Here is a 26,390-nt window from a genome sequence, read left to right on the forward strand (position 1 = left end):
ATATTTGTGGTTTGTTTCGCCACTTCTCCCAAGCAAATGTCGGTATAACTTAAAATTGAATACGACCACCTTATATTCAAAATATTTTACACTCAATCACTCACAGCAAATAAACCCCACTCAGAATAGTATACCTACATCTACCACTGATTAGCTATATTACCAATGCATGCATAAATAATCATGCATAAGATGATAAATTCATTAATATTTTTTGGCTGGAAAAGATAGAGACCACTTAGAAGATCTAAGGTGGGCTTTAGTATAATATTAGCATGTCCTACAGAAATAGGGCAGAATACGTGGATTAAATTCGCGTGGCTGAGGACAACGACCAGTGGCCTGCGCGTGAGATCCCGGTAATGAACCTTCGGGCTTCACAGATATCGAGAAATTCCTTCTCAAGGATTCCGTCTGTACCACTGAGTGAGTTAAGCAATCATAATGATCTATGTGAGGTGTAAATTCGCAGAAAATGCACATGGAAGAGCGAAGTTCATATGCAAAACAGGAGTACTGTTCTTAAACTCCCATTTCTTCATTTTCGCCATCTGAACAATGAGTAGAAAATTAATGAATTAATTTAAAATGGTGATATCACGTCTGTCTGTCCCGCACGTTTCATTTGCAAAACTGCTCAGTGGAATACAACAAAATTTTAGAATACACCAGCGGTCTAAACTAAAATCTGGACACAATTTTAACTTATTATAAATCAGACCAATAAAATTCCCACTTTAAATTAAATTCAGATCGCTCTTTATAACTTTTCTCGTATGTACGAATCGTGATACAAAGTTTAACATTAACTTCTATTTGCAGAAATTTTGGTTATGGTTTATATTTTATAAATTACATGTTAAGATATTTTATAGCTCCTCAGTGCAGTGTTTGTTGGCAACTAACTCAGCACCGACGAATGTATTTGTAAAGTCTTTGTTTCGATGCAAACAAAAGACAAGACGTGACTGTACATTCCCTAATTCGCTGCACATCGCCTCGCTCTCAGCTTGGAATTCATAATCTTATCGTGTCGTTCATATAAATTCCACACGGAGACATATTACAGAGCCTTAGACATAGAAGTTTACTTCTGCGTTTCCTCCAACTAATTCCATCGCGGTTGCGGTATTACAGGATGATTTAAGTTATTATGCAGTGAACTTTCCTTACTTTATAAAGAGTGACGTGTTTATGACATCATCGCGTTCAACGTGTGAATGTTTGTCCTCCCTTAATAACCCTCGAACCAATATAGGACGTTTAATTAAATTTGTTATATACATCATGTCAATAGAGGTCACTCTGACTATGCATTTTCTTATTCTTTACCTTCATTTTAATATCAACATGGCGGCTATGTCAATCTCATAGGTGAGGCCACAAAATTAAAGTAATTAAAATACTGTTGTCACAGATCGAAAATTATGAAACTTTAATTAGCTTCATATTTCTCTATAATATCAAACAAACAAATGGGGGTAGCGCGAAACGTGTATTTACATTTTATTTTACAGCAGTAACTAATGAACTAGTCGTCTATGCATGTGAAACGTGTTTCCATTTAGTTTCTATTACAATAACAGTGTGAACAGGAATAGCAGACAAGTGTGTTCATTACCCAAATGCACTTATCTACTGCCATTGTAATAATAAGAATTAAAGTCACCGTCTGCATGGCATTACTTTAAGGTCCGTACATCGAACGTCAACACGATATGTAAAATAAATAAAAATATTAGAGGTAAAATTAAGTCAGTAACATCAAGTGATGAAGATTAAACCTGTCAAAGCTCTTCTATCTGAGTTCAGAATGACCGGTTCTTCTTTCAAAATGTATCAAAAATTCTAAATTAATAGGTCTTCCTTAAGTTTTAATTAGGATTTTCAGTACATTGATGATTTGTAGCCAATTTAACTTAAACATGATAATATTCGTATAGGCCTAATAGAAATATCTCGCTCATCAAATTTTATAATCTGTAATTCAGATCAAATTAGACTTCTATACTATTCTTCGACTATACACAATAAAAACAAAACAAATAACTTCATGTGTTATTTATTTAATGTCACAGAGAAACGGCGACATAAAACAAATGAAACATAAAGATTACATTTTCCTATTACTGTGTGTAGACTGACAATAAAATAGAAGTTTATGTTTTATAAAATTTGCAGATATAAAGTCTTATACGGAAACGTTCAATTAGCAATGTAAGTAAAGAATCGCTTAAGATGAAAAACAAGGAATAGAAGTCAAAGCAATTTAATAAAATGTAACGGTCTGTCAAACCAAACACTGAGCAGAATTTGTTTAGTGATTCTGGCGCTGTTACTAGAGGACAAGCATGCATGTAAAACTAGCAGGCAGTTCTCGAATTTCTTCGCTGAGATCCACATAAAAGTTAACTAACTCAGAGCAAATGGATAGCATTCAACTTCATACACAACAGTAGACGGAAACAAATGCAGATCTGTATGCAGCGCGCAATAAATCCGGAGCGTTCGCTTTGTTATTCCCTGTATATTTTCAATTTGTGAATTACCCAACATAAAATGTGATCAAGATCAGTACAAGAGTTCTCGATGGGGAGGCAGCATACAAATCCCTTTTGCTTAACTATTTCAAAAACCCGAAGACTTACAAAAAAGTGATTATAAAACTTACTTCCGTTCTTTTCTTCAACTTTTGTTTTAAACAATTTTCGCTCTCATAAATATCCAGCTAATTACTTCTGAGTTACATTCGAGATGCATGTAGGTTTTAATTTAGTGTCCATCATTGTCGTTCGATTTTAACCCAAATTATAACGTGTCGATAATTTTTTTCTAAAATTACACCAGGATCAATATTTATTCAAATCCTTTTAGCGTTTCTCTGTTTTTATGTGTATTTTTGATTTTTGGTGCGTATATGCCTAAAAATTAACTGCATCAGGATGGAGGATGGTTTTTCTTTTATAACGTCAAAACAAGCTAGAATTTCTGTAATTACCACACAGTTCAGTTATCTTGGAATTTCCACCTGCCAAATACTTTGTTTCTCTCTTGTCACTAAAGAAGCAAACTATTCACTGAAGACTTGAAATAATCACATGTTGAGGCACTACAAACCAGACATAAAGGATTCCATGACTTACCTTCCAGTAATTTGGTGCATTCAATGTTGTTAGGGTAGTTATCTGGATAGCTGGGCGAGTAGAATTCCCCTCGCTCGGGATTCCCCACTTCAAACGCCTTGCATTTACTCGCTTCTGAGTCGTCCATGGCATTGCGACGAGACATCACATGACCATTATAAAAGAGCTTCTTGTCCACGAAACTCACTGCCTGGCTCACATCCTTTGTCGACGCCTCCCGGTACAGCGAATTTCTGACGTCGTTTGTAGGGACGCCGGCATACTGGGGCTGGGAATGCTTCCTCTCAAAATATGGTCGGTGTCTGGGGGGAATCATCAAGTCGCTGCTTCCTTTACCTGTAAACAATTACCATAAACAAGAATTACTAAAATGTTGTTTCTCTGTAAAACAGGTCTCTTGGGGATTTATACATTAAGTACTTTGTTCTATACAGAGGGAACATCTATCACGATGCTTTATTGCCATCAATACACCTACTTAAACATACTTAATTAAAAACGGAATTCATTACACAAATACCATAAAAATAATCTTTTCCTTTATTACACAAAAATGTAAGCCAAGGTATAAGTTATTCTGCAGGAAAAAGCAAACAAACTGAGGTTAAAAATCTTAAGGTTTGAGACGAACTTTTCTTGTTAAAATAAGGAACTTCTTGGACAGTACCCATCGCCCTAATTATATTAAAGTCCTTAGGCAAAACCTCTATCCGGAGATAGGAACTAGCTCTACAATCGGACCTTACAGATTAGGTCTCACCTAAGGATGAAGTCATTCCAGTCTCCGAAACGTCGTGTCGTTAATTAAATTAGGATGATGGCTAATGCCCATGATCTTTGTTTCTTGAATTGCCGCCTAACGTTATGGAATAGTAGCTAACTCTCCTGCATCGTATTCTGTAGGTCCTTGGTTCAAATACCGGTCCCTAGCCCGGTTATCCTGAGTTTCCTTGTCTTTTACTCAGCTCTCCCTAAAAAAATTCGGGAGAGTTCCTTAAATCAGGCCACGAGCGCTTTGTTCCAGTACCTCCTCAATTCATTATTCACTAATCGTCCTATCTCTTGACTATTTATAACCTGAACTACTGACAGCAACGTTAAATAAAACATAAATTAATACATAATTAAGTACACAAATTATAGAGTGTATTGCTTAAAGAGTTATTCATAATCCAGCTATTGATGAAATTCCCCACTCGATGTAACCTGATGACTCGTTATGAAGCTCTGGATTGTATTCTAAGTTAGATGAATCCAGTCCACACCGTCACAAACTGTTTCATCGGATCATTTTACATAATCGACCTTACCATTCTCGCTTTCTAAGCGACATCTTCCTTTCATGTGTCTAAAAGATGCCCATTTGTAGTTTCCTCTAATACGTGAAGCAAAGCGCCGGTATTTCATTCTTCATGGTTTCACTGCCTCAACGATAAAGTATATAAATTTTAAATCTCGTAAGTACTTTCCTTAAATCCTTTGTCGACTCTCCCTCACAGGTCATAACAAGTCACTGCCCTCAGTACTTTGACCTATGACACGTCTGTTTTACGAATTCGGAATAAGAGACCAAGTTTTATACCGTAGGATTTAAGGTTTTCACAGCGGTGAGTATGAAGATTTCTGTCTTCTGGGTTGTTGCGCTGTGTAGTATGGTAGATGTTTACCAACGTTTCGGAGGTCATACAGCCTCCGTCATCAGGGCGACGAGGTTTTCACAGCGGTGAGTATGAAGATTTCTGTCTTCTGGGTTGTTGCGCTGTGTAGTATGGTAGATGTTTACCAACGTTTCGGAGGTCATACTGCCTCCGTCATCAAGGCAACAACCCTAAAGACAGCAATCTTCAAGTTTTATACCCATACAAAACAAGAGAAAACATCACATTTGTTACACGTATCTCTTAATTGTCAGAGTCAAGGAAGGCACTAAAATAAAATAAAATTTTGTTTTGCAAAGCTAATTAAACTTTTTTTTACTTTTTACAAAACAGCCTGTTCCTTCGTCGAGTAAACGTGAAGTTACACCCTGTTTCTAAGCGAAACTCCGCAAACGCGTGTGGGGATGAATCCAGAAGCAAACTGGCGCGTATTATTAACCGCGACAGTAGATAGAGGTGAGTGGTTTAGCTTCATCTTCCCCTGCCTTCTGCAATGCGTCAGCGAATACCATTACTGTGTGCGGGTGCGTGTATGTGATTACATTCAGTCCTCTGACGTGTGCCACCAGACAGCCGGATTACAGGCTGAGGTCGGAAACACGGCATTTAGGGAAGAAAGGCGACAGAACAGCAATAACACTGTCACGAATCCAAACCTCAGTAGGATGTATCCACCCATTCACGTATCCGTCCCTTGACCCATTCCTCCTTTGCTCAATGCCCATTATTTTTCTTCATCTTTTCTCCGAGTATTCTAAGTTCTCTCTCTTTCTGCTTCCTTCTCTGTTTCTTTTCATTTCATGTTATTTCTCCAATATATCGTTTCTTCTTGCTAAATTCTTCCATTTCCTCTTCCCATCCATTCGCTCTACCCTTCTCTTTCTTTCATAGCACAGTTGTAGTGACCGTCGGTCAGACATTTTAACTCAATACTTCATTCCATGCCACCAATTACTTTCGTCTTGCTGCTTCTTTCTCGCCGGCTTCTCCCATTTTTATCCCTGACATTCTTTACAAGCGTCCCGTCCACGGCGGAAGGATTGGGGGGGGGGGGGAGGCAAACAGTGGGGAAATGGGGCAGACATAATGTCCGCATTCTGAATGCGCTGGCTATTCTCATAACGTTACACATCAGAGCGATCGTGATGCTCACGTTTCGGGCTGGAGTCCGACTACAGCATAATGGCCCCTTGTCGTCATGCCATCAGATTGCTTCCATCAGCCTCACATCACGTCATAGCACTCACTTCTTAATTTACTCAAGTTTCTCAGCTCAAGGTTTATGAAGTTTCGCATGGACTGATGGTTATGAGAGACGGTATAAATGGGGTGAGAGGAACTGGAATTTTAACTTGCCTTGATGTCTTGATGCAATGTATCCTGTGTTCCTTGTGTCTAAAGTATGTTGTGCTTGTTTGGAACTGTTATAGAACCGGAAACCAAAAAAAGCCTTTGGCATTATAACAGAGCTCCGGACCAAGACCTTCCGGAGCACATAGCAGTGAAAACCATTACGCCGTGTGTTCAGTCCATGTGTTACGTTTTTCCTATAACTGGCAGTTCTCAACTATGTTAATTGGATGGATTATAACTGGTTCTTCAAATTTATATTAACATGGTGTCCAAAATTAAAGTGTACTAATAACGTAAGAGTAGTATAAAATGCAATATCTCGCCTTTCGTAGAACTATTACCCCAAATACAATAAGAAAAAATAAATTGGACGTCTCAATTTTGTGGAGGTTGTGGTGGGACAATGTACACGTGGACGAGATTGCGATTTTAAATGCATATTAGCCAAAGAGTTTCTGAAAATGTTACTTAACTGAGCGGTTTTCGGGACAATGACCAAATTCGGGAGTTTGCAAAACCAATGACGAGCCTTCTAGTCAATTCATCGAACAGGTTAACAACTACCAACCACTCGAAAATGTTTATGTATTAGAAGTTCATCCTATGATAAACTGAACGTGTTAAGATCTCTACTGCTGTAAGAAACTTTGTTGGGACACGTCATGCTGACGGGTGATAATATAAATACTATAAAAGCGAACACAGAAACACTGTTAAGGGCTATTAGGGTCATTGGTCTAAAAATAAATGCAGAAAAGACAAAGTATATGATCATGTCTCGGCATCAGAAATCTGGACAGAACCAGAATATAAGGATAGCTAATGAATCGTTCGAAAATGCGACAGAATTCAAGTACTTGGGGACGACACTAACAAGTCAGAATAGCATTCAGGACGAAATCAAGAGCAGATTAAACTCAGGAAATGCTTCCTATCATTCAGTCCAAAATCTTTTGCCCTCCCGTCTCACATAAAAAACTGAAGAATGAAATGTATAAAAGTGTAATTTTGTCAGTTGTGCTGTATGGGTGCGAAACTTGGTCTCTCACTTTGAGGGAGGAACACAGATTGAGGGTCTTTGAGAAGAAAGTGTTAAAGATATTTGGACCTAAAAGAAAGGACGGCGGATCATGGAGAAAATTGTATAATGATGAGCTTCACGGCCTGTACTCCTCACCTGACATTGTTAGGGTGACTATAACGAGGAGGATGAGTTGGGCGGAACATGTAGCACGCCAGAGGGGAGGAGAGGGGTGTTTGCAGGGTATTGGTTGGGAGGCCTGAAGTGAGGAGACAGCTGGACAGATCTAGGCGTAGGTAGGAGGATAACGTTAAGACAGACTTTAGGGAGATTGGAATCGATGGAGCGAACTGAATGCAGCTAGCTCAAGATAAGAGTCCGGCGGCGGGCTTTTGTGAACAAGGTGATGAACCTTCGGGTTCCGTAAAGAAAATGGGCTATTCTTTAATAAGTCGAGTATACAATCGACTTTTCAAATAAGAGTCAATGATTTCAAAATGAATATCAGAGTACCGGTCACACTTCGCAGGGAAACTCCCGATGTTCTGCGTGCAGTGATTTACAAAATGGCTGAGCTGGTAGCAGATCACGATTCTAGATACCAACTGGACAGAAGCAATCAATCATGGTTATTGGAAACATGGAACTCGGGCGTAGAAGGAGAATCTTGTGAACGGCACCTATTGAGGTCATACTACGGTCATACGGTCATAAGACGGTTACTATAGTAACACTGTATTAAGAAATAACAGTATACGCTCCTTGTGAAGAAACGAACAGCAATTTCATAAATTGATTACTTTCCAATATTCACAAGACATAAATGAAACTAAGCAGTAGCCACCGTTTCTTTAGTGGCCTATGTCCGATACGGTTTATTTTATACCAACGCAGACTGTCCCGTGAGTAAGAAGTGACTTAACTACCTCCAGGTTCGCCCCATGTGGAGATCAGTTACAATCACAGCAAGGTTTATGTGCTTGGTGGATCATAATGTAAGCCCAAACCGGAAAAAGATTTAACGAAATACCTTGCAGACAGGAGTAAAATATGGTTCTCGAGTGACAGTTCAGCAAAGCACGGTAGACGGCGAGTATGAAGATGGCTGTCATCTGCGTTTTTGTGTCATTTTATATATTTCAGGTATAAACAATCTCTTGCTTATACAAATTCAATCTTTTACAGATACACTTGTTCCCTTAAATATTCACCACATGAAAAGGGGGTGAACAAACAATCTGCATACCATTATGATGAGTAGGTTCCACAGACGCTGTATAACACTGAGAATCAATCTATGGTACATAATGAACCGATTTCCTTTAAGACATAAATTTCCATTCATGTTTCACGTAACACAGGGGGTTTATAGGTTCGCTACAAACTAAAAATTAAATTAATAAAATCTTATTTGGAAATAAGCCGCGTTAACTGGTTACCGTAGTAAACCGACGATTCGGGAACCAACTCTGTCCCCATCATCAGGGTTCTGATGTGACTGGATACCTCAGAAGTCGCCTGTGTCAGGTATCCAGTCACATCAGAACTCAGATGATGGGGATAGAGTTGGTTCCCGAAACGTCGGTTTACTACGGTAACCAGTTAACGCGGCTGATTGCCCGAGAAGATTTTTTTTATTGATTGTAATCGCCGCGAAAGTCTCAAATCCTTATATCAAAATTAAATTCTCCTAACAACGTTTAGTGTTGGCTCCCAGAACCATATTTATCAAAAACATGGAAATCGGAAGCAAAGCATGCGACTCTGAATGCGCATAGCACCGCCATTATCGTCATTTTACCGCGTTATAGCTGCTTTCCTAGCAAAGACAGCCTCCTTCATGGAGCTACTCAGACAAGCGGCCGGACTGCCAGATGTAGGGGAAGAATAGGAAAACGGAGGGGGTTTCGAAAAACCATCGCATGATACCACACACTGAGCGCGCCTTTATCGGAATCCAGTATCGTCACTCATCCAGCGTTATTTGCACATTAAAACAGAAGGTCAACTTCAGTTTGTGCTTCTCTCTCTCTCGTATACAAACCCATAGAGACTCGATAAATCAACAAGATTATTAGTTTCCAATTCCCAGTACAATATGAAGAGCAGAAAACCATTTTTTTACGTACGTAAAGAAGCAAAAACGACATCATTTTGTTCTAATTATTCTCTCCCTAAGCCCATCCTCCTCAGACACTAAACATAAGGAAATTTACTATTGTACACCGCGATAAAAAATATCACTGAATTGCGTTGTCTTGCTCGACTCAGACAAGACACTACCTCCGTTTCGTTCAGCCGTTTTCTTACATGTTACAACAACTAAGGCAGATTGATAGCAAATTACCTACTAGTCTGAACGACGTCACAAATCGCAACAACGCTCCCATCATCACCGCAGTGAGAACCTCAAATCTGACTGACCTAAAGAAATTTGTAACACTATTTTGCATGTTCTTTCATACGAGGAACGAAGAAATATGATACCCACGCCTTCAGCACTACCTCTGTTTTTGACTTACGGCAGATGTAAGCGAAATGGGACAGAATTTGGGCGTGATAGTAATTAGAGGAGTACAAGGAATGGAGTGTACATGTTAACTGTGTTAGCTCGGATAACATGTTGAAAAACGAAAAATAAAGTCTTCTGTCTTGCTGTCGTGGGTTAGTGGTATTAAGCCCAATCATAAAATGCATCGTTGGCTGACCTGCTCGCGGTGAGCGACTCAACTCGATGGCTATTCTCCCATCTATACCAAGTGGCTGACCTCTGACCTCTAGGATTTCCGACTAAAATCCTTATGCACATCTTAGTTCCCTCCGTGCTACATGCTTCCTCATGCCATCATACCCCAAGATCTGATCGCCCGAATAATATTTAATGATGACAATTTACGAGGTTCCACACTATGCAGTTTTATTCACCCCTCTCCCCTTCCACAGGGTTAGAGACCTACTTTTCCACCCATATAACACAAATGGTAAATATTTTAACATTTATGTTTTCAAACAGAATACGGGGAAACAAATTGACATGCTGAATGGTAGTTGCCATAACGAAATGCGTTTCTGTTAACAACTTGATTTACTGCTTAGTAACCTCAGTAATAAATTGATTGTAAAATGGATTTAAAAAGTTAAGTGGCCAACAGTTCCAGTAACAATATGTTTGTGTCGATTAAGAAACTGTCAAAATCCAAGAAAATACGTATAATTTATGTTGAGATCATCTTCCTTTGGATAAAGGGGACCAAGATACACACCCACACAAAACATCTTTTAGGTTTTAAAACAGGAGACAAGGAACAGTAGCAAGCATCTCCTGAATGTCATTTTCTCTAAATTTTGTCATGAATATTATTAAGAATTATTAGCGTTGGTCCCCGAAAAACTTTAATTATGTATTCGCGTACTTACATTATGATTTTAACTCGTAGTTCGAGACATTTAGGTTAAATTGTTCTCTCTCTACAAACATCGCGTGTCTGCAAGAATCCAGCATGTACTCGAAGCAATCGGCACTCTTTCATATTTTATGATGTGATTCAAAACGAAATTTCGCTTGAGAGCTGCACTGAACTACCAGGCAGACGAAACGTGAGTACTCTCTGAACAAAAGTCCCTTAGGATCCGAAATGGGGGGCTAGTGGTCTTGTCTCTCTTTATCACTGTCCTATAGAAGCATTAAACACGCCTGGACGTTCTCCACCAGGACTGATTATCAACCAATCACTCCAACGAAGCTCCTCTAACACGCTTCGTTGAGTCTCATAGCATAAAATTCACCGTCTTTCTACGGTTAAAAACATTAGTTAACAGTGAAATTACATTTCTACCACAGTGCAGCAGAAACCCATCAGTTATTCCTCTAATCCATCCAGAATTCATAAACGTCTACAGGCTATCCAAAGGCGTAACCCGCACTAAGTCAGAAAGTTCTGTTTCTGCTTCACATCCTGAAATGCAACGAAATTCTTCTGCAAGGAGGTACCGGTCCGAATACGCAGAAACTACCCGCTGGATATCGGCCATTATGAGATGTTCCTGCCCGTCACAACATTGTTATTAGACAATTTTAAACTGACCAAGACTGCCTCTTTTTAAGCAACAATCAGCTCGCAATTCATAATAAATGCCCCTTCAATTTCGCTTCTGAAATGTCGGTTAATTTCTACCAGATTACACGACGCAACATCAAAAAGAAATCTTCATACTTACCATCGTTGGAACCTGAGATATCAGCATTTTCCTATCTCACTCGAGAAAGTAGAACCAGCATCGTTAATTTAAGAATGAATCTATTAAGAAGCAGTTCACTAATCTCGACGCCAGTTTAACATTTCTTTTAAAATTTCCAATGTTTGCATCGTGGAGTATAACTTCAGTGTAATACGTAATAAAGGCATTGAACACCATGTTGCTACCCATCACACTTCATGTAATACGACTTCACCCCGTGACACAACATATCATTTTATAAAATGATCTGTCATCTGTCTATTAATGCCCTTCCCTGAAAAACTCGGGTTTTTTCAACGAAAAAATTATGAATGTTAACAAATCTGTCCATGACACGTCATTTTATAGCACTCACGCAACTGTCGTGCATTGTACATGGCCATGAATGCAAATAGGGAAGTTATATAAATGGGTGTCAGTCGCAGAGAGCATAAAGATGTCTGATTTAAAAACACGATGACAAAATTGTATATGTTGGTTACGCGAGAAAATTGTCTCTAAGATCAACACCATCTGAAGCAGTACATTTCTAAGAGTCATATAAAACCAACAAACACACTTTGCGTGTAAAATTTGGAGTTACAGAATACGAATGAGTTTTAAGGGATTAAGTAACCATTTGTAAGTCAGCAAATTTTGTTTAATTTATCTAAACACAAACAGAAAGAAAGGGGGAATAAAGAGATAAACAAATTAAGAAAATAAACAATGAAAACTTAAAACTAAAATAGAGACTCACACAGCTGGATATTTTATATAAAATCAGGTAAACAAACAAAAAAAAAAGTAAAACTGAAATAAATACAAGAAAGCCTGTAAGAGTGCATCTGCCAAATTTACCAACTCCATAGAAGGAAGACATCTTTGAGAAACTAACAGTCGCCCAGTGTCTCAAGAATTTCTCCCCCTATGTGATCCTATGGTCCTTTCTCCTAAGCAGACGCATCCAGTCCACGTCACCCCATTCTACCCAGGTAACATCAATTTCAATATCATCCTGTTATTTATCCCGTCTTTTTTCCAGCTGGTGTCTTTCCTTTTGGTTTAGCAACTAAAATTTTGGATCTTCTACATCGTCTCCATGCTTAATATCTTGTGCAAAATAATCTGAGGACTGTAAGTGCCAACCGAACATGAAATATTTCCCCCGTCAGTACGGGATTCAAGTTTGACTTTTGCTGGTGAGTGGCCACATTACAAAGCGAAACAATGGTGATCACGCTCCACGCACAGCCTCGCCTCGCCAACGCTGCTGGACCACTTCTGAACGTTATAAAAACCACACCGTTACTATTTAATTTGCCCAGCGTTCCGTTTGGGTTACTAATGTAACACTTTATTTCATAAATTTTCCATATTTTGTATACACTATAACAGTACCTCCATATGCATTATACAAGGTTTAATATCCGGTGGCCCAGCTGCGTATTATTCAAATTCCTTTTACTACCAACACACTCACTTCGAATTCAACATGAATATACGTCAGTAGGTTAGAATGAAAGTCAAGGTTCAAAACGGTAGATACGCTTTCCGGCCAAAAAACCAGATAATATGGCAAATTAATCTAGTATATCCTCTCTGTTTATTTATTATCAACATTTCAAAGTCTGTTCTAATCTTCCGCCATTATAATTTTCATTTTAACACATCACTCACTAATCGCCTGTAGCACATCGTTGTACATATTTTTATTCATTCATAATATTTATTGTCCAGTGGTTAACATAACAGCGTGCCTGAGATGAAATAGCTAACCGTATTTCTACAACAAAGTCAAATTGGAACCAAAGTACAGCTTATAACAGTATTTATACAGAAAAAAGGTGGTCAGAATTGCAAAGAAACTAATAAACGCTATCAGAAGCTGATAGCCACGGCATCATTAAACAGCTTTGAACTTTATATTGCTTGTCTTTATTCCACAGAATTTATTTGGGTCCATGCTTTAAATTTAAAAATCAAAAATAAAGGGGAAGGAAAAGCTCAAATTTAAAATTTTGTGACGATGGTGCGTTTTTAAAATAAAAACTTTTCTGCATGTTTTCCATCGTCTAATAAAATCATAAAATTGCACGACGTTTCGGAGATGGGACTCTATCTCCGCCTTCAGGTGTACCTACTCAGTTGGACCCATTCGACAGAGCTAATCCCTAACATCCAGAAAACTTTTTATTTTAGGAAGGAAAAGATAGTACAGATCTGTTGACTCCTCACTCTACATGTTTTGAGACAAAGTCCATGCTGAAAGCAATGTGTCCCAGTGTGACATGAGCGTTACAAATTATAATTTGTTATAAATGGAGAAATATAAATTATATAATTAAAGTTATTTCACATACTTTCTGAACTAGTTCCTGTGTTTATACCCTCAACACAATGAAAATGTCTACAAATAACACAACTCAAATTTCCTGTTATGTAGCACCACCAACCATGTGGTCCAGACTAACACACAATATGGTGGAAGGAGATGGAGCTGTATACAAGGAAAACCACAGGCAAGTTGCCATATTGTGATTTTGAAGTCATATAGTCACAAAACATGTTAAGTAAAAACTTCTGTGAAATCCATGGTTAAACAGACTGTTACTTGCACGTCACAACCGTTCACAGAGAACAATTTATGAACAGAGTGTATTAATATTTATGCTACTGCAATTACAGTAGAGTCCCGATTATCCGACCTTCGGTTATCCGACATTCATTCCGTTCTATCCGACGTGCCGTGTCGGAACGCTCCATTTTATCGACAGTCGACACAGAATATAGCGAAATAAATCACTCCCCACCACGCACTGCTTAAACTATTTTTGTTTGTGAGATTTTTTCATTTGATGCAGTATTGGACTTTCTTCGTAATTCAATAACAAACTGAGCTGATATTAACATTTTAATTAGTCCTTCATATTATCCGGCAGCTCTTCGGTCCCGTTCAGTTTAGATAATAGGGTATTTAATGCACATGAATCACGCAAATCAGAATGTGTTATATCAGGACGAGAACAAATTATAAATTTGTGAAAATTACATAATTTCGTTACATTAACAGAACACAAGACAACAGACATACGTAAAAGTCGCTAAGTTATTGGCACGGTAATTTCACCATTTTTAATTTATTTAAAACATTTAATCTTATAACGAATTAACTAAATTAAAACAACGCAATTGCTCTTTCATTCTAAAATGGCGTAAACAATAATCACGAAAAGTCTGTCTCCATGCAAAACATTGTCGCCAAAATTGGAATGACTTCTAGTCAGCAGAGTTCGTCGAGTCATAACTTTTCTAACTCACTTTATTTTTCTAATTACACAAATTTATATATATATATATATATATATATATATATATATATATATATATTGCTTCTATCCTTTTATTTGTGTTTTAATCGCACAAATATAGCTTCTTTACACGTGTTGGGTAGTGAAATATTATACACACTTGTGTTTTTAACATCGTAACCGTCCATAAAGAGTAACACAATCCTTTACTCCATTTAGAGGCGACGAAGGGCTTTTCGCTAGCTCCGAGATTGCTGCTCAAAGAACGAACATCGCCATACGGCTTAACAACAAAAGACACACACGCTTTGTTCAGAATCTTGCAAGCTGTTCCCCTATCAGCCACGTCTGTGTGATCACATGCAAAACAAAGACCTGGTTCAGTATTTGTTAATAAAACCAATTTCACACAGAATACGTAATGAGAAATGCACGCAGAAAATTGTGCAGTAAAATGTATGTGAAGTGTGGAACGTAATAACTGCGGCATAGCGTGACAGAAGGAAAAGTGGATAATGGGGAGTGCGTTACTCACATGCGGAAAGACTATAAAATGTGGCACTATGCAAAGTAAATTGGTAACATTTCCACTAATATGATGAAACTTTCACTTGTAAAGAATGGTACAATGCCTCGCTTTTATACGGCCTAACGACTTTTTAAATATGTGCAATAATCGTACGGCTCGAGTTATCGAAGTAATTTCCTTGTCATCTTTTCGTTACTTCTGAAACTTTTTATCATATACGCCAGTTCATATATTTTCCTTGAGCTGGAGATAACACCGTGGATAAATTTTACGTTTGCAGCTGGAGAGAGTGTTTTCATGTCCCGGAATGCTAGTAGATGGTACAGTTGGTGGCTGCTGGGATGTTTCAAAAGGAATATAAAATGGCAGCCGGTTTTGTCTTCTAAGAGTTTGTTTTGAGGGCACACTAAAGTTCTGGACTCTCGTTTGATCAGTTTCTCAACAAGTTTATCCAATTATTGACACGTGTTTTTCCACTAATATGGAGTCTGTGCTCTTGGAAGGATTCCTCTAGCGTTACTTATGGGGAAAAAATCTTTTCTTGGATCGATTCGAACCCATTTATTAATTCTTATACTTCCACAGACTCTATGTTTATAACTGTTACCATTTTAATTCATATTTCATTTCTGGTACACTCAAAATGCTTCTTACAGACCCAACAATCAGTACGTAAGTCAACAATTATAAAAACCATAAATTTTTAAAGTAACGTTCGTTTATAAATCGCTGTTTTCTCGGATGTAGCGGGGTGTAAAATCTGGTATAAGTTAGTCTAAGTTTGAGAGATGTCCATTATCATGAAGAATCATCTCTATAACGTCGGTAAACTCCTACCAGACTACACAGCGCAAAATCCCAGAAGACAGTAATTTCCTTAAACGCTACCGTTTAACCTGAAGTCAGACCTAGTTTATGTGGTAGTTGCTTTATTTCCTGAAAATTTAAAAATAACAAGAATTAAACTTTTTATTATTTGCTACTATTTCTTTTCAGCATTCCATGTTAAGGGAATCTGGCGTTGATAATTAAACGTTTTCTCACCTGCACAGTTGCGGAATCGTTAGTCAACTTTCAACCATACCTTATTTGTCGTACTTGGCCACTTTTCTCTGTCATTACAGTCGAAAAATTTGTATCGGAGCTGCGAACTGGTACAAACTTACGAGATTACTTCCCGTTTAGCTGTTATTCATCTGTTATCGATAACGCAATAAATTTTGAAGATTTCTGTCTTCTGGGTTATTGGGCTGTGTAGTCTGATAGATGTTTACCAACGTTTCAGATGTCATACTGCCTCCGTCATCAGGGCGATGAATCGATCATACTACACAGCGCAACAACCCAGAAGACAGAAATCTTCATACTCACCGCAATAAATTTTATTCCTGTCAAACGTCTTATCAGATGTCAGAACCGTGTTAATTCCACAAAATATCAGAAATTTGGTGCACAACAAGAGACACCACAAATGTTATCAGTTTTTTGTTGTTTCAATTTCTTCAGTGTGCTTACGAAATCAGACTCATAAGGGACTGTGTCAGTCCGTCAATTTGCATGCATATTTCATCTTCAAACCACTTAGAGGATTTTAATTTACTTACTATAAATTTGTTATCATGTTATTTAACAATGCTGTTTCAACTGTAGAAGTTAAATTCCACCAAATGCGATCAGAAGACGGGGAGGTTTTGACTTAGTATCTTGCCATTGCACTGAAGCGGCTGAAAATAGGCAAAACCACGAGAAGCGGTACCCCGATCAACATCCGAACCAAAAACCCCTTGAATGTAATCATATAATGAACCAGTATGCTAACCTGCTTGGGAACAGTACAGGAAGTCGACACTACGGATTAGATGGCGAATTTAATTTTGTTTCGCACGGCCCATAACAATCCCTGGTCATTAGCTCCTGCAACAGCAGAACTGACAACCCTGCACAGTACAATACCCCTATTGCTTTGACAATATATTTGTATTTTCAGTGTGTGCAAATCAAGAGTAATGGTGAATACACAATTGCAAAGAACAGAATTTGGCAGCATCAAGCGGAGTAACATAGTGATGCTAGCTGGTGATAAGCTCCCTGCGGTGAGACCTGTCTGGTGTGCAATAAATTCTGACAGTGACATTGGTTTTGCAGAGTGCGTTAACTGCAGTGAGAATTCGTTCACTTCGGTTCACTCTACCTCTTCGTCCTGTCTGTCTTCTTTCCTTTTTTTTTTTTTTTATATATATATTCTTCGTAATCCTTTAATATTTTCGTTTTTGTTACGTACTGCCCTTATTCAAAATCACTATTTTAGCCTCGATGAACTCTTGTCATTTATTACACATACAATTTTGTTAATCTGTTCATTTCATATATAACTGTAATACATATTGAAAAATAACAGTAGGCGATTCATTGCTGTAGTACAATACTTAAGGATATAGTTGTGAAAATGATTTTAGCAAAAAATGCAAATAGCTACTTTTTAGTTTCGCCACGAACGGTGGAGCAGCCATCTTCATACTCAGAAGATCAAATCCTATTTAAATTGAATCTGACCACAATTTGTCAAGACTACTCAAGGATTTCCATAAAAATTAATTTAACAATTTTCGTGCCCCTTTAAATTAATCACACTAAACCAAAATCAAAATGTCTGAAAGATGGCTGTCTTCTGGGTTGTTGCGCCGTGTGTTCTGGTAGAAGTTTACCGACGTTTCAGATGTCATTGCTGCCTCCATCATCAGGGCGATCGGCCCGATGGTGCAGACACCAAGGACCTCCGAAACGTCGGTAAACTTCTACCAGACTACACGGCGCAACATCCCAGAAGACAGCCATTTTCAGACTCACCGCCACGTAAAAATCCCACAAAATATCTTAAAATTTTAGAGCAATTCTACTATTCGTATATCGAGTTTCACAGAAATTTGCAGTTTCTGCGATGTTACTTGTGGACTGACAGAGAAGTACGGCGAGACTACCGAGTAATTTTCGAAACGCATCTAATGAGTCTGAAAATAGTCGGTTACCTAGCAACAAAACCTTTAAAGCTCTTAAATGCGTTCCTACATGCAAACAAAAAGAATGAACCGGCATGTTAACTGAGCTGTGCTCTCGTCATATCTCCCTGTACACTAGAAAAGGCTCGAGTGAAGAATACAGGTCACTGTAATCCCGCACGTGTACTTGATTTACTGACTTTTGTTCTTCGTCCCATAATGAAGTAACTTTTCCGTGTTGAGCAGGTTCAGTAATGAATCGCGGAATGTTCAGTGTCCAGGCAAAGAAGCAAGGTTTGGAGCATAACAGATCTATACAACTCCCTCCATATGTAAAGTTTTAATACGTTGTACAAACAATTTTAAGTACAGGAACTATGTGTATGATCATAAATATGGGATACGATTGAATTCACAGTTTTTAACGATGGATTAGTGTCCTTCTTTTAGTCACAACCTGGAACATTTGGAACAGAATATTTCGAGTCTGGACGGTCCGATAAACAGCAGAACTTTTGAAATAACTTCATGGGCTATTTATTTTAGGAGTTCTTGCAAAACAGGGTATGAACATGTATGAAGCTGTAGGTCTAATCCAAACAGAATAACTCACAAACTTAGTAGTAATAATTCATGTTCCTTTCACAAACAGAATGCATAAGTGAGTGTATCATGGTGATGTAAATATTAGGCTATTTATATGACTGTAGTATGTACACTTCATTCACAATGAAAAAGAAATGTCTGTAGACATATACCGAGCAAATATTATTATCTGTTATCAATCGAGGAAGACTTGGAAAGTTCCATTCCATGTTTATTTTTGGCGCGTCCCCAACGAAAAGTTGCAAAAATGCGCACTTAAGTTTTCCTATGTTTGTGTTCTTTCGTCCTTGAGCATTTATCGACCGATTTTCACGGAAATTCAAATTTTGGAAGCTAATTTCAGTTCTGGTTAAAATGAGATAACTGTAACGGAAACTAAATTAAGACCTAAATACGTTTCTGAACACAGCTCAAGCAAAACTTTTTAAATATTTACTGGAGCGAAAAAAATGGTTGAAACAAAAGTTGCAAAAAATGACACATTTAAATACGATACAATTTTTAGGTAAGTCTTAAAGTTAATAGATAAATAAAACGTGTTTTATGCTGTGACATCTCACTTTGAGAACTGGCCGATTAAATTTTATTAACATTTGTATTAGAAGTATCTTTCGGATAATCTCAAAAAAATAGTATTTACAGCCTGAAAATGTGGAGTCAATAACACAGCGAACATGATAGAACTGTTGAACTAAGCGTCCCCTACCTCACATAATTACTACTACATATCAATAAGGAGTCAGGAAATCAGACATGTAACTAAATACGAACACAGGAAAGCAGTTTAAGATCTTTAATGGCTCTGAGAATGTTATTAGTGGTTAGTAAGATCTGAGGTCCTGACGGTGGCGATTATGAAGATGGCTGTCTTCTGGATTGTAGCGCCGTGTAGACCATGGCCACAGCAATCATCGCATTGAGGCAGAAAGCACCTCTGAAACGTCGGTAAACGTCTATGAGGCTACAGAGTGCAACAACCCAGAAAACGGCTATCTTCATACATTAAATACTTCTCAATATTATATATATAAGCCTACTTACAGAATTAAAACTATACATAATGGCTTATTGTGTACGATGTAATTTTTGCGATGTGACTTATTATTAACTTATTATTGCGTATACAAATTTAGCGATGCTAAGCTGAAGTTACACCTGCATTAAATGAATATAAAAGTCAGTGAGGTATTCAAAATCGCAAAGAACACGTTTGTAAGATAAGAGTGCCACAAATTGGACTAAACTTTTCCATTACTGTTTTGTTTTAATGAATTCAGTTTTTCTTTGTTCAAGAATAATTTAAATCTTTTTTTACGCAACAATTTATCAGTATTAAAAAACGGACATTTTGACACAAACTCTCTGGAGGATATTCTTTTTATCTTCACATACAACGCCTAAACTTGTGAAAGAAACGTTCGTAACACAATATTTTTATCGCTTTCCGCGCAATTTGCACAGAAATGTCCCCACACTCGTGGTTCTCCTTTGATGTCAGGCCTGCTACAGAGCACTGTGTATGATCTCTTTGTAATACTGGTATCTCTGCTGCTATCTCAATCTTTGTTATGTTGGTAGCACTGCAGTCACATTACTACAATTAGTTCTGATACTACAGCAATAATTATAACAGCTTTGGTATGATTATTATTATTGTCAGTATTATTACGTTCTGGGTTCGGTTAGCCTTCGTTTGCTACTGGGATAATTAGATTGCTTTATACTACTATTGCACACCATCGCTTCAAAACGAGTGTCTCTTATGCTATTTGCAAGAAAACTAGCATTCTTAAAAAAGATTTTTCTTGTCTGCCCGACATTTTATAATTTTACAAGCATTCAGCTATTCTTTATGCCTTTATTTTTTTAATTCTCCTCAGGTTTTACACTGTACATTTGGATCACATTTTCTGTGTTATCTGATCTTGTCTGTTTCCTGGATATTTTATTTTACAGTAATATTAGCGTTTCATGATAATTGTTTTGTTTTTGGGTTTATTTTAGTACTTGTTTGTAACTGGCTTTATTTGTTTCTGTCAAACACAATAACAAATGAATGCAATTAAATTGAATCAAACTGAGTTTAATTTAATTACTATTTTTCGCTATTAGAAACAATCCCCAGACCAGCATCACAATTCTTATCCCTGCCATTCTGCTTAACGTGATAATGACCTGAATTATAGTCATCGTCATCATCATCAAACAGTCAAGGAGTTAGGTCATATTGACCCGTTCCGGCCTCGGAGTCTAAATGTCTCTTCTGCGGTCGTCCAAGGTTTCTTCGTCCACATGGTGTGTAGTGTTTTAATAAGTCTGCATTCTGTTGACATGTTGAAGAAAATTGTTTTTATATTTCAAAATTTTGTCTAAAATGGGTTTTGTTTTTAAGTTTCTAAGTATGTCTTCATCCAAGTGTACTTTGAGTGGGACTCATAAATTTCATCTCAGCAGCTATAATTCTTTTTTTGTCCATTTTCAATGCCCAGCTTTCAATGCGATATAAAATTGTGGGTAGTGCTAAAGTATTATATATTTTTATTCTGTTTTATTTTTGGACTTTTGATGCTTTAAAAGTCATGTTGATAAGGATGGTAACTTTAGAAATTTTAAAAGTATGGCATCTATGTATTTGTCTACTTCATACGATAGTGAACAACCGAGGTAATTAAATGTATTTATTTGTGCAATAATTTTGTTGTCAATTACTATTTTACATCTTGTTAGTTCTCGGCCACAGAATGCCTTTATCTTCTCTGACGAGACTGTCATCCCGTATTTATTTATTATGTTATTCAGCTTAGGAACTGATATTTGTAAATATTTTTCTGAAGTTGAGATTCGTACTTGGTCATCAACAAAAATTACAATGTTTAAGCTTGCATTTCTTGAGATTAGAATTCCTTTTATTTCTTCTGTTTCCAAAGCATGTTATACTTCATACAAGTATATATTGAACAAATTTGGGAATCTGAATTATAGCGAAACAGTTTTCAACGCGACCAGCTACTTGCACAGTAATTTCCCCATCCATATCCCTGTAAACATTTTCACTCTTCTACAATTAGGATTGTATCATTTCCAAATTCCCTTTTAATCCAAGTCAGTCGCATATTTCACTGAATCCGTTGCCAAATAAAATTCTAAACATTCCGGTCAGTTACTGAAAACAAAGGAGAGTCAGTCGCCTGGCAATCTGTGGGATATGCGACCCGTGCTGCAAACGACTCGTGCAAGATGTGTGGTCTATGTACAAGGGGTATATAAAAGTTAGATAGGGAATCTAAATGCATGAGACTGAAATAATGAATAGCGTAATATACGCGGTGGGACCGAGACACCGAAGAGCGGCAGGGGGGAGGAAGGCGCCCATAAGGGGATGTTGGAATTATGCCCAAGTTTGCAGAATGAAACATTACTTTTTTAAAGGAGCGATGTTAAGAGAATGTAGATTTTTTGCTTCTATTGTGCGGGATATTACCGGTAAAGCTTGTGTTCCAAAAGCACTACATGTACTGCGTAGTAAACAGAACAGGAGCATGCTTAATACACAGATAAATTACCGCTTCTGCGCCCCTGGCATATATGACGTCATTAAAACTCTAATATGAAAGCTACGAAATCGAGCTTTAAATTCGATAGTGTTAGTTAACCGTTCCTTGATTTGTGGCGCAATGAAGCCTCGTTCTGCGCGAACCTTTGCTATAATAACGAACTCAGAGAGAGAGAGTATGAGTGAGCTAAGGAACTTTAAAACCCCACGGTAGCTAAGAAGCATTGCTTAAATGATGTAACTTTAGTCGGTTGTACTATAGACCTCGAGAATCGACATCGATATTGTTATCACATTCACGATCCGATCGCTTCATCTCCAGGAAAACAGACATTTAATTTTACATAAATAAATTACATTTCAAATGATGTTTGTATGTGTTTTAATTTACCCCACAATTATACTGCAGGATTATCATTCCTTCGTATTCAGGAGATACTGGTTTCGAATCTGAGACCAGATACCTGTTGTTCTGGTTGATGTTTCTCCCAGTTGTCACACATAAAGTACCTTTCGAACTGGTCACAATCGCTTCCTTCCACACCCTTTTCCCATTCATAATTATCCTACATAATATAAAACACATGTTAAATTGAAAAACGTGCGAGGATGAATATTGTTCATTAACACTGCGCACAACTAGATTTACCAACAGAAAATGGAATGCTATGATAAAGGTATTCACGACTTGGTAACTCATTGTAGTACATACAGAATGTTCCAAAAACATGTATACGCACAAGTTTAATATTCCATATTACAATGTGCATACTTCTGTTTGGGACAGTCTGTATCTGGATATCCAATGGGTCAAAAACAGCTCCGCTAATCTCACTGGGGCACGTCTGTATTGAACCTCCTCTGTGATGAGATAAGGAAGCGTCTTTAAAGAAACCAATAGATAATAATTAATACATAATTCCTTATATTTTGGGATTCCGAAGTTTTATAGAAGTTTAGAAATACTGCGATGATGATGATAATCAAATACTGGAATCTGATAAGAACTTAGTAACATGTAAAAATTTAATAAGCCACGGCATCATTTGAGGCACGTGATACGACTGCAATGAGGCGACAGATTCTATTAAAAATGTTTTAATAAAAGTATTTTCACATTCTTTACACATTTTCCTGATTTTATTGTTTGAATTAAATCTTGTGCTCCACACTGTCATTCCATGTTTATATTATTCTTCTCCTTATTTCCAATAATGCCCGTTCTCAACACTGTACTTGCATATTTTCGTCCTCAAATAATGATTTCTACGAATAACGTAATCGGGATAAAAGTAGGTAACCGAGAAGACAGCAACTGAAAATTTTGCCGACACCATTGAAAGATTTCAACAAGCAACGCGGCTCAAACCCACGTTTGACACCGACAGCGAAAAACTAAAGATAAGAACAAAACCTCCACAGAATTCTCATCTTAAAAGTTTCTGTCCAACTCCGTCATGTGATTTAATCTCACAGAAAATCATAAAAGCATTTTGGTAAATATGAATCTCGAGTCGAATCCAACTTTGAAACTTCACTCAAGATATTAGCCTAAATGTATGAACTGAACTTCAGTCAAGGGTGAGGAGGAACACCGCGATAAGTACAGTTTAACGCCCATTTATCAGCTACTCATTTCATTTAAATAAAGTTTATCTTCATGGTTACAAATCGTGGTACTGCTTAAAAATAAAATAAGGAAGGACATGCCATTAGGATTCAACATGAACATGAATAAGATAGACATTCAGGTTCATGTAGCAATTCTGTTTTTCGGAAGATTCTTATTGAGGGTTGCCGTGGCATTTCTCATTTTCTCGAGATGAACACCGGATAGTCTACCTTGAATAACTACGCACTTCCACATCCTTAACTGTTTAACATTCATGATTATCTCACTGTCTCATCTGACACAATACCACAAAATATGCAAATGAAACAGTCGTTGATGTTGGTCTACTGGATTGTAACATCATACATTCTAGGGCAAGAGATGGAAACAGTGTATCTGAGGTTTTCACAGCAATGACAATTTTGATGTTGTTCCGAACAGTAATGCCTTGTGGACTTGGAGGCAGACACCACGATATCGAAAAATATTTCGACTACATATATCGATTTTAATAAGACATAGGCTAATACTTTATATCTCCCGTCCATGAGCAACGGGCCACTTTAGAGAAATTCTATTAACTTCGATTTGAGCTTCACATAAAGTACGGATTTTGGAGTCGATATTGGCCAAGTTATAATCGACAGCCTAATTTGCAAGAAGCCCGAATCAGACTTTGTCCATTTATGAAAAACTGATCATCTTACAAAGAACGCATACATGGTAAAATACAGGTATAACTCACTAAGATCTAAGCCTTTATTTAAACATTTTAGAATATAGATACAGGCTGTATTTAACGAACTAGAAAAACGATTTATGTATGAACGCAGTGTAATGATGTCGGTGCTGTTTGGTACCACAACGATAGGTTTGTTTATGCAATAAATGTAAAGTAAGGCTACAGAGGAAGTGTCGAATCGTAAATAATGTACTTAGAAAACTTTCACTTTAGGTTGTGGCTTAAAGTTCTCAAAGGGCGTAAGTCCGTAGGACTTTTTTGTGTTTCCCCCCCCCCCCCCCCAAGTCTGAAGCTGAGGGGAGGCTACACAAAAACTTGCGAACGGCACTGACAGCTTGTGTTCACTGATCTCTGCGCGTTATAAGACCCTCCACTCAGGAGGAAAGCAGATTTAAAATCCTATGAACGACTGGATTTGGATATCTGAATTTCAGCTAAATGAGCACAAACAACTTCGTTGGGAGATCAGGAATTATGAAGAGAAGAAATGCTGTTCCACTGCGATTTGATTTTTACTACTTATCAGCACACAGCAGTACAGAGTGGATTAGGGTTTGTCGGTTTTTAAAAACCGGTTTTTTGGATAAATTTGTAAAATTCGAAAACCGGTTTTTAAAATTTAAAAAATCGGTTTCAGATACTAGAATTAATATGGAAAAAATAGTTAATTAATTAATTAAAAACGTTAATATTTTGACTTGAAATCGCCTCGGGCACAAGCATATTGTAGTAAAACTAATCTTCATGAGTCAGGCAAATGATTGACATGCAAATCCACAAATGCAATCTATTTTTAATTTCGTGAAAAAGAGCAGTTTAGAAGAAATTATAGCAAAACTTGCTGCAATGGATGGATTGTCCATTATTAGCATTACAACAAGCTCGTTCATACGAGAGTCTTTGCAACAACGGGGATATTCATTACCAAAAAACAACTCTCGAGTAATGGATCTCATTCATGCGTTTTATGACAATGCCAAACGTGAAATTATAAATGAATTGGATTGTATTAAGAAGAATGGGGAAAAAATTTCTATAACTTTAGATCAGTTGAATAGCAAAAGAAATATCAGATATTTGAATATCAACGTACACCATTTTGCGGAAGATTTTAATTTGAGCTTAGTTCCAATAGCTAGTTCCTGCGATGCTAAGAAAGCATTAGAATTAGTTTCTGAGAGGCTACAAATTTGTAACTTGGAGATAGCAAACGACATAGTTTATAATTCATATTTTGTACAGATTTTAGTTATGTTAGGTTTTTTATTTGGTTTTGTATAGAGTATATTTTATTTTGTTATATTTTTGTAGTTCCATAAATATTAAATAATCTGAAAAAAATTAAAATAAGTATAAATATTTTTTTAATGTTTTAACTATATTTTGTTTTTGTTTTTTGTAAAAATTCGAAAACCGGTTTAACCGGTTTTTGAAAATACTGGAATTCGAAAACCGGTTATTTCAAAAGTCGGTTTTTGTATAAACCCTAGAGTGGATGTCCACTGCCTTTAAATATTTGTTTTGCAGTCCAGCACAACAAGCGTTATACATTCTTACATAAAACATCAATCTACTAGTACTTATTCTTCCTTTAATTCTTCATTCCTTTATTTGTTTATCTTTCGTTTTTAGTTTATCCTGTGCTTTA

The 26,390-nt window shown here is 37.2% G+C and overlaps 1 protein-coding gene across 6 annotated transcripts in view; it reads right to left on the reverse strand.

Annotated features, from left to right (window-relative positions):
* Neto (Neuropilin and tolloid-like) overlaps nucleotides 1-26,390 on the reverse strand; it is a 304,172-nt gene that overhangs the window by 126,105 nt on the left and 151,677 nt on the right. For 5 of the 6 annotated variants that reach the window (XM_087343435.1, XM_087343436.1, XM_087343431.1 and 2 more), the window contains one exon: nucleotides 3,144-3,479. In XM_087343435.1, the coding sequence (XP_087199561.1) occupies nucleotides 3,144-3,459 (316 nt within the window). In that variant the 5' untranslated portion in view covers nucleotides 3,460-3,479. Of the gene's footprint in view, nucleotides 1-3,143; nucleotides 3,480-26,390 lie in introns of those variants that run through there. The other variant, XM_087343437.1, reaches the window with a different exon arrangement.

Source organism: Zootermopsis nevadensis, unplaced genomic scaffold (assembly GCF_977971745.1).
Source record: "Zootermopsis nevadensis isolate Lab colony 2312 unplaced genomic scaffold, Znev_1.0 Znev_ptg000006l, whole genome shotgun sequence".
Classification (NCBI taxonomy): Eukaryota; Metazoa; Arthropoda; class Insecta; order Blattodea; family Termopsidae; genus Zootermopsis; species Zootermopsis nevadensis.